This window comes from Morone saxatilis, unplaced genomic scaffold, assembly GCF_004916995.1.
Source record: "Morone saxatilis isolate NCDOM2014 unplaced genomic scaffold, NCSU_SB_2.0 Contig5, whole genome shotgun sequence".
Taxonomy (NCBI): Eukaryota; Metazoa; Chordata; class Actinopteri; family Moronidae; genus Morone; species Morone saxatilis.
In genome coordinates this window covers 23,248,526-23,264,407 of record NW_023340095.1, presented here as the reverse complement: position 1 = coordinate 23,264,407, position 15,882 = coordinate 23,248,526, and the positions used below count along the sequence as shown (strand labels likewise).

The 15,882-nt window shown below is 39.8% G+C and overlaps 1 protein-coding gene across 1 annotated transcript in view; it reads right to left on the bottom strand.

Moving 5' to 3' along the window:
• The window catches only part of LOC118339114 (kalirin-like), a gene marked incomplete at both ends in the record, with an annotated part of 90,088 nt that overhangs the window by 5,241 nt on the left and 68,965 nt on the right, over positions 1 to 15,882 (bottom strand). The window contains 3 exon segments of the mRNA XM_035676648.1: positions 304 to 450; positions 2,926 to 3,011; positions 3,895 to 4,101. Of these exon segments, the coding sequence (XP_035532541.1) occupies positions 304 to 450; positions 2,926 to 3,011; positions 3,895 to 4,101 (440 nt within the window).

Here is a 15,882-nt window from a genome sequence, read left to right as displayed (position 1 = left end):
GCTGTTTGATTCAGTACCGCGTCCTGTCCCAATTTTGCGACTGTGGCACTTAAAGGGTTAAAAATGAATATCAAATAACAGAAAGAATAAAATAAATATAACAACAAAGTCAAATTTAAGTTTATCAGTACGAAGCATATTAATGCAAAAGCTGCTTGGGGTTAGCGGACGCAGACATGCTTTTACAGAAACAGATTAACTGGTCAGATAAAATCTAAACAAAAGATATTTAAACCAGAATTCTTGACCATCATCAGGAGAAACCTGCAGTGAAACATGCCTCCCTCCCTCCCTCCCTCTCACCTTGTCGTCCTGAGCTGAGGGGTCCTTGATGATCTCCATGGGGGGAGGCAGAGGGGTGTGAGCCTCCTCGTCCTGCTCCTCCTCCCCGCCGCTCTGCATCCCAGAGGACGTCTTGGAGAGGAGGTTGCCGTCCTTACTGAGGACTCTCTGAAAGAGACACAATACAGACGCAGTTAGAAATGAACAACAATGATCAACTTACCACCTTATAGCTTAACTGATCACAGCGATTGTTCATAAACTATTAGACTAATAAAACAAAAAACATTGCAGCTGTTCTTCCCAGAATCAGTTTCTAAGTTGATTTAAAATGAGTAATAGAGCATGAAGCTGCTGAGTCATGCTTCATTGTATGTAGTCTGAGGAAGAATCACTGATAAATAACTCGTCATGTTCTGGTCAGACTGCAGATTGCTTCTTTTTTTTTTTCATTGCCTTTAGTTGATAGAGACAGCTGTAGACTGACAGGAAACTGGGGAGAGAGAGAGGAAAGGACTGGCAGCAAAGGGTCACAGGTTGGACTCGAACCCGTGGACGCTACAGAAAGGACTCAACCTTGGTACAGGGTGCACCAGCTCTACCAGGTGAGATACCAAGGGGCCCCATGTTGATTGTTTCTAGAATAAAAGTGTCTGAGCTTGAGAGCCAGTTTTGGCAGGCTTTTCATTCAAATGCAAAAGCTGTGTGTCACTGAGTTTGTTCAGTGAATGCAGCTTTAATTAGTCTTGCACTTTCTAAATGCAAAGTAGTTTGAGCTTGAACAGCCGCTAACAAACGTACCCTCCTTACTTCAAGAACATGCCTTACCTCAAACTATGCCCCCCCATTCTCCTCCGTATAGACACACACCGGAAATACAGAGAATCACTTTGTAACACGGAGAGAGCTTTTTGAAACACTGAAAACTGAGCAATGCTATATGGTACGACAGTGTTAGAAGACTTTGGATAGGTTCTATTATGCATATTGCTCCCACCCAGTTTTAGGAACAAAAGTTGTCTGAAGTTGAAACTCCTCTGTCTCTATTGAGTGAAGTGTTTAGAGAATGGCTTGTGGGTCTAAGGTTTAAGTGGCAAAACATTTACTAATGGAATGGACTGCACTTATACAGCGCCTTTTCTAGTCTTAAAGCACTTTGCTTTCACATTCACACACAATAATATTAACATTGATAACATGAAACTAATAATGTAACTTAAACAACTAAATCCCTCTTTTATCATTGACTTGTGACATATTGGATATTCCATATTCAATGCAGTTTATTTCCTGTAAATATTGAACAATAATACATACTTCATAGGCTTCTTTTTTGTGACAAATTCTGTGTTTTCTTTACGCTTGGCCATTGTTCTATTAGCTCTTCAGTTATTGCAGGACATGGCTGTTTATCAGAGTGAAGGCTCTGAATATAGCTTGTGTTCAGGTCTTTATCCCTTAAAATCAAGATGAACCCTGTGAACCTTTGACAACCCCTAGTGGGGATCCCAACCTTTTAGGCTGGGAACCACTGCCCTACAGCATAAACAAAACCTAGCTTTGAGTTTGAATTTATCTGTTGAATACATTGTCCCGATCTTAATTTTTGTCAAACCTCTGTACCTGATCCTTCTCAGATACAACATCTCCTTAATAGTCAAGAAACTAAAGTAGCAAAGAAAAACAGCGTTATTTTCATTGGACTGACATGTTATTTAGTTTTTAATGGTTGGTTATGGTTGGTTTATTTTCAGGCTTTCAGATGCCAAAAAACTTCCCAAGAAATGAGGACATGGACATCAGTTTATGTCAGCAAGAAATTAATATGACAGTATCGTAAATTTTAAATAAAAAATGCCCAAAGAAGTCCCGAGGTACTGTCAGTAATCAGTGAGTAATGCAGGAGTTTGATCACAAGTTTGTGTGTGTGGGTGTATTTGTGTGCCAGAGAGAAAGCCCTTACACACAGAAAGAGGAACTTAATGCCTATTACGTAACTGTAGATGGTATTAATAAATCTCTTTATAACTCCATGACATGTGTAGACAGGCGCAGATAAAACAGAGTTTAGTAAAACAGAGTTTAGTAAAACAGAGTTTAGTGACACATATCTTGTAGCACTTTACAGACCCAATTAATGCTGCTTTGACAATATACACTGTGCATGCTAGGTGTACGCCCAACATTAGTGATACAAACACACCTTTAACAGCATCAGAAATGCAATGACAGATTTAGTGGTGGTTGGGTGTTAGTAAAGACTTTGGAGTTATAGCAGTTTATTTTTACAATGAGTGGTTTAGCACTCAGCTATATAATATTTCCAGAAGGCTATAATTTCATCTGCAAGAGAAAACTAGACACCTTCAGCGCTGTTAGAATGTATATTTTTACGTTTGATGGATCTAGTTTAGCAGTTGTTTTTTGCCACCTTGCTCTGAGAAAGACGGCTAAGTGTATTGCCAGAAATATTTTCCTGCAAGAAATGTTCAGAGCTAAGAATAGCTTCGACTCAGCTCAGCAAAAAACACTGAAATAGTCTCTTGGAGGAATGACCTTCAGCTATAAAATGTCAACAGTTTTGTGAAATACCATTTATCGAAAACCAAACCACAGCCGCGGTAAAAAAAACTCACTGCTTACCTCATCGATGATGTCATCATGCAGGGCAAGGTCAGTGTGTCCCAGGTCAATACTCTTCCTGCTTTCCTCTCTTCCTGTTCCCGGTCCTGTCAATCAATCAGTCGAGCAGTCAGTCAGTTCAATGCTGACAGATGTTAAAACATTTTAACAAGGTTCAATTCTGTACATATACATATAGCTTTTCTCATCTTGCTAGAATGACATTGGCATTAGAAGAATTGTATTGGTAGTTTTTCACATTGTAGCTCATTAAAAAGAAATTACCTAAACTACAATACTATAATAGTAATCTACAGTGGACATTTAGTCACAATCATTATGTCAAAGTTGTGTTATAGTGCAGTTGCAAACAGGAACATGCAAATAAAACTTTTCCTGTTGCTGCGTTCAAGAACACTCTGACATTTGAAATTTCATAGTCAGCCACATAGCAACTTCTTTTTAACACAAGACAAAAAAAATTTGTACTACATACTGCTGTTAGGGCTCAGTGAAATTCATTTTAAACTTTCATTGTGTGTTTTGTTTTTCTTCTTAGCTAAAGGAATTACCGCCACCTACTGTGTTGCAGTGTGAACCACCAAGCGAGAATGGAAAGAAACGGAGATGATTTAAGAGGTGCGTGATTATTTACACGATATTGTCATATGTGTATTATTAACACGATATCAATATTGCAACACTTGCAACAGTATAACCAGAAGGATTTTCACAACACACTAAAACAAATTGAAACCAATGGCTACATAAAAGGAAAAATCTATCTTTAGAATTAATAGTATGCTTTGAAATGTGGCAGAATGCAATCAGAGTGGCCTCTTAGCTCAGTAAAGTCTCCTTATTGTGCTGCTGCTCAGTTTTCTACAGATTTATGTAGACAGAGCTGAACATGTGGTCTGAGTACAACTGGAACTTGTCAGTAATGTGTTATTTTGCGCTGTGCTTTTGCTTTATTTCTGCCCGTCTTACCAGTCTTCTTCTGTTTGTTATTGGGGAGTTTCTTGACCGAGCTGCCGTGGCTGAGGCGGCGGACTGGACTGGTCAGCCATTTTCTCAGAGTGTTTCCAGAGCGTTTGGGACCAGGAGAGCTGGACTGCAGCGAGCTGAGGGACGGCTGTGGCTGGAGGTTCGCCACTGACTCCGTCTTTCCATCAGAACCGCTAACGGGATAGTTTTCTGAAAGAAATTAGATAGAAATCACATTTTAGTAAGATATATCATCAACTCAGCATACATCAGACAACCCTGTTTCTCTTCCCTTGTTCTGGTACAGGGTTTTAATCTTTCCTGGCTCAGGGTTAAAATACAAGACATGAAGTTGTTCATGGTGTTCTACAGGTAAATAGAGGAACTTGAGCACTTTTCTAGTCTGGCGCCTTTACGCTTCATGACGTCCTGCTCCACTTGCTTTGTTGTGACTCAAACAGAGGTTGGTCTCTGTGCGCTCTGTGTTTGACGTTTACAGTCACGTTAAATCAGCTGACAAGTTCACACGCTCCGACATCATCGACCGTTAATCACATTACTGAGGTTTTCACCCTGTCAGTTACTTTAATAAATCAGAAAGCGGTTCTCTTAGTTTGTGTGTGGTAATAATTGACAGTCTTTTCATCAGCTCCAGCCACATGCATGTAAGCTTTCATTTCTATGAGTCATATCTTTATTTCAAATATTAAAAAATTCAAAAGACCTTAAGCTCTTTAACTTTTAATGGAACTACAGTCAGAACTACATGAAACAGATTTTTATTAAATCTTTATTTGAGGTTCCATACAACTTAATGGGAATTTGGAATATTGTTTAAACTAGCCTAAATGTAAGTGGAGATACCTTTAAACCATGTTTTCACTAGTCTTAAATGATCTGCAGATATCTGTTTTCCTCCGCATTCATACACATGTGCTTTAGTTAAACATGTTCAGACACGATAGCATTGTGTTTTGGTTCTTGGTAAGTAAGATCCAGATGATTATCCCTATTGAAGAAAAACAAAGTCTGTTTAGCAGCTGCTCTCATGTCACACTTGCCTCATCTGATAAAACTGCCACTTGTACCCATGTTGAACATAAATTCCTTCCTTCCTTGCTTTAGTATTATATTTGACAGCAGTTCTTTAAGACATGCACAACTGAATAACAAACTGATTTTGAATCCAACTGAAGCAAAAGGAGAAATATCTGATTGCGTTTAAAGTATACCAGGAAGCAGGAAATGTTATCAAATAGACGTTATATGTTGACTGATATCAGTGTAGAGTTTAAACCATTTGAACCGGATCCGGGTGTGAGAGTGTGTGTCTGAGAAAGAAGCGGTAGTCATGTGTCATGAGTGTGGTAGATCAGCTGCACTCACACAGCTGGGAGCTATGGGCTGTGGCTGCTGTGTGGTTGAATCTATGTGTGCGTTTCAGACAGGAAATGAAAAGTTAAGGGTCAACAGTATCTCCTGAGGTGTTCTGCTGCTTTTTTTTGGTCACCTTCTTTTCTCTCCCTATTCATGCCCTCCCTCCTCCTCTCTACTTTTTGTTTGAATGTCTCTGACTTGTACTCAAATGTCTGTTGCCGAGCTGCAGGCAAAAAACAAAAACATGTGATATTCTGTTATTTCTGTGACGATCAACAATAAAATCACTTTCACTTCCTACATCAGCACCAACAGTGTGCAGAAAGAGCGGACTGTGTTTGTGTTAGTTAAGATTACTTGAGCAGTGTGGGTTAATGAGTCTGTATTAGTGGAGTTGTTATCTGACTGTGTCAGCAGTGTAGCACAGATACAACCTTGTGTTCAAAACAGTAGCCAAGGTCACCCAGTGCTACTAAGGTGCCAACTTCTTGAGATAGAGATAAACACATGGCAGAACAAAAATCTGACACTGCAGAGAGGTGGAGGGGGACACTGCTGAATAGGCCTGTCATATCTGCCTGTGTTGGACCACGCATTATTGTAAAAAAAATCAAAACAAAACACAACACCAACCAACGCAACCCTCTCTAACCACCACTGCCCATGTTAACAAAAAAGTGCACTTGAACAAATATTAAACATTTGGTACAGGGGTGGACTATAGAGTCATTCATTCCTTAACAGGCTATACGTATAGTTATGGCAGGGAGAACCCTGCTGTTTATTCTGGCATCAGTGTCTTAAATAAGCTTTTACTTTTTCTTCATCTACCAATCACTGGCCAAGGTGATTGGTAGATGAAGAAAAAGTTAAAGTTAAGTACCTTTTTTATATTATATTTATATTTATATCTGTTTCAGTATATTTCATTGGGATGGTTATGGTATTTCCATTGGTATTATGTTTAAGACAACTTAAAGAATAGGCCAGAGCAAAATTCAAGCCTGAAAACAATCTCAAGTTCTACTATGGATGTTCAGTCATTTTAACCAACTTAAACCTCCCCACCACAGTCCTGGTGCCACAGCATTACATCGTTTGTGGGTATTTACATGCATACATAACTAACATATTTTAATGAGCTGTGTAGTAGCGGAGTTGTTGTCCTGAGCGGTAAACAGTGCAGAGAGTGCTCGAGACGGTCAGTTTTGCAGCACCATCTAGACGTGCATAAAAACACTTCTGATAGTGTGCGCAAGCAACACAGCAGTAAATTACTCAAAAATGCTGTACTCTCTTTTTTATTACATGGCACAAACATTTACCTGCCAGTGTGGAGGAAAGCCTTCTTGAATTTACTCACCTAATGGAAAATCTACCCTAATTTGGCGCTTGGTGGGTGTGTCTAAAATGTTGGTGACATTCTTAAAGGATATGCTGATATATGGTATATATAATACAATAAATTAATAAATAATGTAATTATTGTGACAGGTCTGCTCTATATATCTCAAAACTTGACCCCATACTGGGTGTTAGACAGTTCTAGACATCCATTTTACCGCTGGTGGAGGCCTGCTGGGGAACCGTACAGAACTGAAACACACAAAGGCACTTTATACTAACAAGGTGTTTATAATTTTTTAATTTACTATAAATTAAATACACACACACCACACACACACACCACACACAACACACACACACCACACACCTTTTGTTGCCTTTTTCCTTTGTAACTAACCGAAATTCCTTTGTGTTTGTAAGATTGATTACTACGGCCTGAGAGTTCCACAATGTAGACAGGCCAACCTGCCCAAAGGGCAAAATCAGGAAATAATACCACAAGGGTTGGCCATAAGCTCTAAACCACAAACAACTAAACATCACCAAGTACCTGACACCTCTCCAAACCAACCAATTCAACACATTTTAGTTTCAGAAAACCTTATCTTGGGAATGTACTCTAAAGTCCAACTGTCTGTAACCTTAAGACAGTCTTGATAAAACAGATACTGCTATTGGAAACATGAGAGTCTCTCAGTTCACATGGTTTCCACAACCTTGCTAATCTGTTAATTTTCAAGAATGCCTGTAATGCCTGATTTCATTTATCTGATAAAGTGTTGTCAAAAAAAAAAAACAGCCAGCGAGCAATAAGATCACAGTTAGAGAAAGCCCTTTATTTGAGCGTGACATAGCATTTTGGCAACATTGCTTATTATTGTTATCCAAATCATTTGCACATAGACTGAATACCTCAACACAACATATCCACCAATTTAATCAGAGTGTGTTTGTATTGCACTCCACCAGCTCTGTTCGGCTCCACAGCAGAGTTAACTGACAGTATATACGGTACCGAACCTCCCCCATCTCTGTCGTCAGGCTTTCAGTGCTTACTTCCTGAAGTGCCCACTGAGCCAAATCCACTCATGTGTTCTTAAGAGAGAAAATGTCATAGGTCATCTGTGTGTGCACCACAGAAACTCATCAAGGACTCCAGTACACACACACGTACACACACACACACACACACACACACACACACACACACACAGATACAGCTGACTGATAAGACTACATAGCTTTATCCTCTCCTCCTTTAGACCAAATTATGGTGCATTGTGCTACTTTTAGCTGCTGGGAGCCGACCAGTCACCACTGTAACCAGGAACAGCTGTTAAAGGACCACACCGTATACTGAGCCTAAAGGTTCATTCTGGACCTAGGAAACAGCTGACCCAACTGTGCCAGATGGTTTCTTACACAGAACCATCTGGGAAGTCCTTGTTGGAAACTGTTGGAAAAGGGCAGGCACTTTAAAAAATACTAGGCAGGGGATTGGATGACTCATCAGTCTATTACTGTCTATCAAGAGTGAACTTCAACCAGTCAGATCAATGAACCATATAACGTGGTCAAACTTGTACTGAAGCCAGTAGAGAGGAGTGAAAACATCTTTTCCATCAAAAAAAGCCTTCAGTGCTGTTCTTTGCTCATCTGTCAATGAAGGAATACTCTCCAGTTCTGATAGAACTGATGCTAGCAGCGTCTACGCTAACGTCTTTAGCAGCCGCCATTGTTGTTTGGGCAAACAGTCACTGCTCACACACACCTAACTTTAAACCATGCCCGTGGCTGCAAGTAGCGTTAATTGGTGTCTTGAAGCATGGCCACTGTTATCTCGTGAATCCAGCTGCCACGCAACGTTAAAAAACAGCAGCATGACCAAAAAAAATTTAAAAAATGAAAAATACTATGCACACAAGGTTCACTTATTTGCCGTTTCCAAAGCTTTCACACACAGCTCGTGGCCTTCCTCAGCAGATGGAGTGACTCAGGTGTGATGGTTCAGTTGTTGAAACCTAATTGGTATGCTGTTGTAAAGTATTTGTGATTTGTACTAAATAAATGACAATACAAATTCCACCATGTTTTGTCATCAAGCAAACAAGATGATCCGGTCATGATACATCTTCATGTCTGGGAAACAATTCCACAGTTACACCTCTGGCCTCAGATAAGGAGGAGGAACTAACTTTTTACTGGAACACAAATGACAAAAATGAACTAACCCTGATGCAACATGGGTTGTCCTTGACAAGGTCACTTCATATGTGATAAAATGCCAGACTATAATAGCTGTTCCATACATCCAGGTTTGTATTTCATCCTCTACTGTATCTGTTCCTGGTAGCAGCACACTCACAGCAACACAACAACTTTCTGACATAGCGCTACAGCTGGGCATCCCTCTTACACCTTAAAAGCTACACACACTTCCTACTGCATGCTACTTGACAGATAAGGTTGTTTTAGAGGCCGGAATAAGTGTCTTTTTAGAAATCGGTGGTCATCATTAACTGAGGTCCATGTTCATTTAAGAAGCGATAGTAAGAGAGGGAGTATTGCAGATATAGTACTCGGGGTAACACTGAATAGTGTGTGTACTGCAGAGTACAGCAGTGTCACACTGACGGCCAAAGTCAGGTGAGACCAAACAAGGAAGCTTTTGTTCTGCAGCCGACAGAAAGACAGACTGTCTACTGTTAAAATCCCCATCACTCACTATCTTTAATCACACACGCACGCACACACACACACGCACACACACGCACACACACGGATCTGACGTCCAGTCGGTAGATACTAAACCATGGTCTGAATGCAACAGAACAGGGTTTTTGTCTCCCTCTCGCTCGCTCTCACACACTCGGTTTCACTCTGTAATTACACTACACACACACACACACACTTTGTCTATGAATGGCTGTATTGACAAGAGAGTATTACAACTCAAGCTCCACACACACACACACACACACAAACACTCTCTCCTCTTTGAATACCTGACTTTGTGTTTTGTCTTGTTTGCCGGAAGCTTTTTGATATAGCTGATGCGCGTCTGCCTCAACCACTAACACAGGAAGGGAATCAAACCTCCAGCTGGACCAGCTTATTGGTTTATTTGACCTTTTCCTTTACTTTTTAAACTGACTGAGGTTCCTCTGATACATTTCTCCACATACAGTATGTAACAGTTGTTGTGTTACCTGCTGTGAGAGGACACTGTTCACCATTTACAGGAACCAAGGTCCTCTTTCAGCAAAGATAGCCAGTAATGGAAAATGAAGAGGAGTACAGGGAAATTCAAATGGGCTACTGATACCCTAAAAGTCCCTAAAACAATTAAAAGGAAAAGTTAAATAAAAGTAAACTATACACAATAAAAGCAACACAAATATTAGACTATAAATCCCTGGTCTTGGGAATAAATTTATATAGCGCTTTTATCCATCTCAATCTCACACACACACACACACACACACACACACACACACAGAAAGCTGTGAAGGACCTGCTCTACCAGCTGAAATGAAACAGGATTCCAGTTACCAAAATAGCACAGGAAAAATGCATGCAACATGAACAAAACGCATTACTAACATGAGGGTAGCAGAGAATAAAAGACATAGTATGGTATTTGTAAAAGCAGTATGTGAAAATGACTACTGCTGTAGTCTTTCCCTCTGCCTGCCTGCCCGCTCTCCCCTCCAATCATGCTTTTTTATCAATGACAGGAAAAGACAGTTATCTGGGATGATGACATTCCTCTCATACCTCTCGCTCTCTCTCTCGTGCCATACATATTTGACAACACACACAACCAGACTAACTACACCAACAAAAATACTGACAATTGTTATGGTAGCACTAGACAGAGTGCCGCTGGGTCACGTGTTTATCCACCGCAAACATACGTGAGGCTTAAAGGCATATGTATCAGGAAAGTCATTAAAACTTCAGATGAGATTAAAATGGTTGTGTGTTTGTAGTGTGGATATGAACATCTGATTATGTGCAGAGAGGCACACAAACAGAGTCCCTATGGTCCCTGATCAAAAGGAAGCTGTACAGATAAAAGGATCTTTAATTGAGTCTTCAAAGCAGCAGCATTGTGAGACTATAGAGTAATACAAGAAGGTTACATAAGGGCCTGTTACATGGTAGCAAAATATACATATGTAATTTCAGAGAAATGTTTAAACTCTGACTTGAGAAGACTTTCTTCTCTTTCTTGTCTCAGTTTCACTTTAAATGGCTCTCTTCATTTCTTCCTCTCACACACTCTCCATCTGCACTCTGTTGTTTTACATTTGATTCGACCCTGAACTGAGTCACAACCTCTGAACTGCGGTCCTTGTAACAGCAGTAGAAGTAGAACAAGCAGTGGAGGTCCACCCTTGCCTAAAATGCAAATGATTAAAACCATTTCCAGTCTTCTCAGAACCAGCAACATCCATCAGCAAATAGGAAAGTGGTTATATTCTGACAAAGTCACTCTAACTCTTACACAAAACATAATCATAACCTGTTATAATCATGCTTTAGTGACTACTGAAAGCAGTTCACCTCATAATCCTGCCCAGCACATAACAGACTTACTATCCACTAGAGGATACCGCGTCAGTGTCATGTTTAGCTTCGTCTAGATGTGAAAAGTACACATGTATATTAATGTGCAGTACCAGCAGTAGTATAAAGAGCAACAAAATCCGTGCTTGGAGGAGGTGGGGTGGACAGAAGATTCAAACAAACAGAACTTTCACCCAGGAGACTTGTTTGAGTCGAGTTTGAAACCAAAAGTCAACGTTGATTTTGTCAGATACGATCTTTTCCTGAACCAAACCAAGTGGTTTTGGTGCCTATACGTACAAACACTACGGCCTAAGCAAGCTTTATTTTGAAAGCCTATTTAGACGTTGCATATTTATTATTGCTAACTTGACACTGCCACGCCTAGGCGAAGCAAAATGTGACACTGCCAAGGTGGACCAGCGTGTGTATTACATACAGGGTTTTTCTTTAAATGCAGGATATTTTGAAGATAGTTTGATGAGCTTGTTACGCAAAGAATTCTCTCTATGTCAAACCACATGATCACAGCTACTTCTTTTAACTAGAAAGCCAGCATCACAGCCATTACTGGACTTATTGTCTGTTCCTGCAGGCCGCGGCTTCTCACCAAACATCCACACAGTCTCCAATTTTTACTTATAAAATGTTGGCTTGCTCTTTTAAAATGAGGTCCAATTTGCTTCAGACACCAACACAGACTGGTTCTCTTTCAACAAATTATTGACATACTGTAGTAACTAAGCTCATTCATGAAACATGTCAACCACAGCAGTAAGGTCAACCCCGTTCTTTCAATTAACTCCAGAGCTCTATGGATTTCACAGTAAAAGCTGCTCTCAGCTTGGTTAAGAAGACTGAAGAGAAAGCTCTCAGTGCATTCAGGAGGAGCCCTTGTGGTAAGAAAAAAACACTTTGTGACAATAGGCTAGAAAACACTCTTCAGTGAGCCTTGGAGACTTTTACGGGAAATACTCTTGGAAACACTGATTAGCTGGAACTGAGAGACGCTACAAAATCCTATCTAGTGGCACAAATAAAAACATTTAACAAAATATGTAGAAATGAAAAGTGGAAGGGAAATGGAAGTGAAAGTAGATAACTAAGAAAAGGCAGCTCCTAACCTTACTCCTACCTGGACAGTTATCCGCAGTGTGCTGGCTCACTGAGTCTACGGTAGTAGTGAAATCCAGAATATGCCAGCTGGTTTTGACCCGTTACTATTCAGAGTCATCGACGCCATCTGCACCTGTTGTTTTATGTACACAGCCCTTATATTGAAGATGTTGATAAAAATAGGTACTTAAAGCTTTAATTAAATCTAAATGCTTACTCCACTGTTGCTAATGCTGCCACCCCTCAGAGTGACCACACATCCTATCATTAAATGTCATTAAATGACAACTACTGTAATTTTAGTTCTAATTTAAAACAGACTGAACATACTGAATCACAGGTGATGAAGCATTGTAGATTGCTGTCTCTATCCATTATCTCTGCTGAGAGACCGAGTGTGTGTGTGTGTGTGTTTGCTTCAGGGTCAGAGCAGTTTCCTGCCCATCTTCAGGTTTAATGGGTAATGGATGGGATGTAAGATCACTTTACACCCCAGTTAATCGCTCGGCCACTGTGCAAGGAAGTGCTTCTGTGTGTGTGTGGAGAAAAACATGCAATATTAACAACAACAAATTACCCCCCCCCCCAATATCAAAGACTGAATTCTGTTTCTTTACATGCAGATGCCCACTGTAATACACAGATTATGGAAACCCAGCCACATAAGCTTCAATGTTAAAAACAACAATGTAACCTTATAACTTATAACTAAAAAAAGCCAGGTTATTGAGGGAATGACCTGATATTTTGGAAAACAGAACTGGAAGCAGGTGCACGATTCCCCCTAACGCACACACAGATGGAGCTGACAATATGAAAATATTGCCACTGTCCCTCACACATGCACAGTGTCGAACATCATCACCAGCTCACTGGCTCTGGAGCCAAAGTCCACTGTCTGTCCACACACAGTTAGTTAACCTTTAGCTGGCCGCATGCTAACCTGCACATAGACACCACACATGTGCTCTTAAAGGGACAGTGCACAGAGAACTGTAGTCCTTAGCCTTAAGGTGGTTTTCAGATAATCCACAACTTTCAGTGTGCTGGTCAACACAATAAAACCACTTCAACCTGCTTCGGTGTATTGATTTGTTGACAGTACATACAGTTGATGGGGTGGCCTGAATTGAGAGAGGAGTAATACGAGCACCAAGAGAACAAGATATATTTTAAAACCCTTATGGTATCAGATCTGCAGCAATGACCATACTTTCTTCTTTCAGTTTTAGTCTTTTAGTTCAGGCAAACAGCAAACATTTCTAAGTGATCCCAGTAAGAGCAGAGTCCAATAATATAATCCATTCCAAGATATACATTTAAGGTTTGTATGGATTGCAGAGGCGACATGAACCACAGGATTGTGGCTGTGTGAGTGCTGGGCATTAAAATCCTATAAACACCAGACCGACCTTATACATTTTCTCATCAACAATCCACACTCTTCCTCCATAATGGAGAAACAGCAGGCTGACGGGAATAAATGAAGAATCTGCAAAGTATGTGCTGAATTTGACATATTAAAGGCCTTATTTAGAAAATATATTTGGATAGTTCTAGCAGTGGTAATAGCAATGGTAATATTACTTTACAAAAATTCCTAAGTTACTTGTTGAACTGACTTAAGCCTACAGTATATAATGACTTTCCTATAGAGTCAGCTATGTTTGTCTGCACCCTAAACGGTCAAAAGAGTTGTTTGTCTGTGCCTTTTGAAATAACCCAAATGACAAAGAATTATAGGAATGTTTTGTCATTGGTCCCCAGTGTTGTCAGACACTTCCCAACAACAAATGACTAATTCTATGAGGAGAGGGAAGTCTTTTAACTGACTCCAAGAGGTTTCCTGTTAGGAAAGCAGAACCAGTGGTAGAAGAAGTATTCAAATCCTTTACTTAAATATACTACAAGGAGTTTTTAAACTAATTCTGAAACAGTCAATTTAAAATTGACCTACATACAAGTAAAAGTCCTGAATCCAAACCTTACTTCAGTAAAAGTTTACAAGAATTAAAGCAATTTACTTAAAGTATCAAAAGTAAAAGAACCCATTCTGTCAGTGTTTTACTACTGTATACTATATTATATATTTTAGTGCTGTAGATGTTTAAGGTTGACATCATTTTAACTACTTTAAATACTGTTGGGTAGTTTAACATACAGCAATGCATCATATTCTAGAAGATCATATGTTTGTAGCAAGGCTGTGCTGTGAGAACCACATATCTCTAAAAAGTCAACTTTTCATCATCTCAGAAAAACAGCCCTGTTTTCAGCTTTGTGACAAATGCTTTTTCCAGATAATCCAAGAGGGGTTTTAAATAGTTTATTTAGTTTAAGACGTAGCTCATAACTCATAAACAAACACTTAATCCTTCAGTTTATCAGAAAAAAAATCTATGAAAAAAATCGCCAAATTTGGAGATAACTCAAATGTGGAGTAAAATGTCTGCTTCTGTGATGTAGTGGAGTAGCATAAGTTGCATAAAATGGAAATAATTAAGTACAACTACCTCAAATTTGTACAATAGTACAGTACTTGAGTAAATGTACTTAATTACATTCCACCACTGAGCATAACAAACAAATACCCATGCTGGGATTTTTCTGGAGAGAATAGTCTCCCTGAAAAGCACTTATTACCTTGACCTGCTATGGACCTCTCTGTGAACCTTACAGTCCCAGTCAGACAACACTTCAAACAAGGTTCTGCACAGCCCAACTTTAAATCCTTCTTACAATACGGCACCTTACTTACAGAAAGCTAAAAAAAAAAGCCTCTGTTGTTCTCGTCAAGTCAGACGTAAAGTGTCAAATCTGATACCCGAATAGGTTTTTTCATTCATTATAGACAGACAGATCTAATGCTGAAGAACTACACTCAACAGTGAGGCAGTCTAGATTCCTGTCATCAGATGTCTGAAAGCTGTAATGCAAACGGGTGACAAACGAGTTCAAAGACAGTCAAGAACCAGACAAACAGCTCCGAATGAAACAGAAACCACAGTGGCTGTTTGTGGGGAGTGCAGTGATTGGGAAATTCAGAAAATAGTATTGTGATGATTCTAGTGCAATCGGCGGGAATCCTTTTATGCTCTGTGTGTGTTTGGGTGTGTTGCAGGTTATGACAGAAACACACGCCCTGTGCAGTGGCTGACAGAATTGCAGGAAAACAGATTGCTCAACCCAACATCAGATTCTCAATGAAGACAAAGAAAGAAACTGTCCTCTTCTCTCTCGCTCTGTCTGTCTGTCTGTGTCTGTCTGACACAAAACTTCCTCTTTCACAATTCATTTTCAATTCAAATTAATTTCCCCTCGCACCATAACAATAAAAAAAAAGAAAAATCGACGAGAACAGGAATTTCTCTCTGTCTGTTTCTTGGTGTCTACCCCTCCTTCATTCAGTCACTCTCTCTCTCTCTCTCTCTCTCTCACACACGCCTCACTTGAGTTGTGTGGAGAATGCTGGCAGCCATTAGAAACCTGTTTTCTGCTTTATTCCTCAGCACACGTAATAAAAACTTCCTAACCTGTAAAGCATGCAACGAAAACACACACACACACACACGTATTACA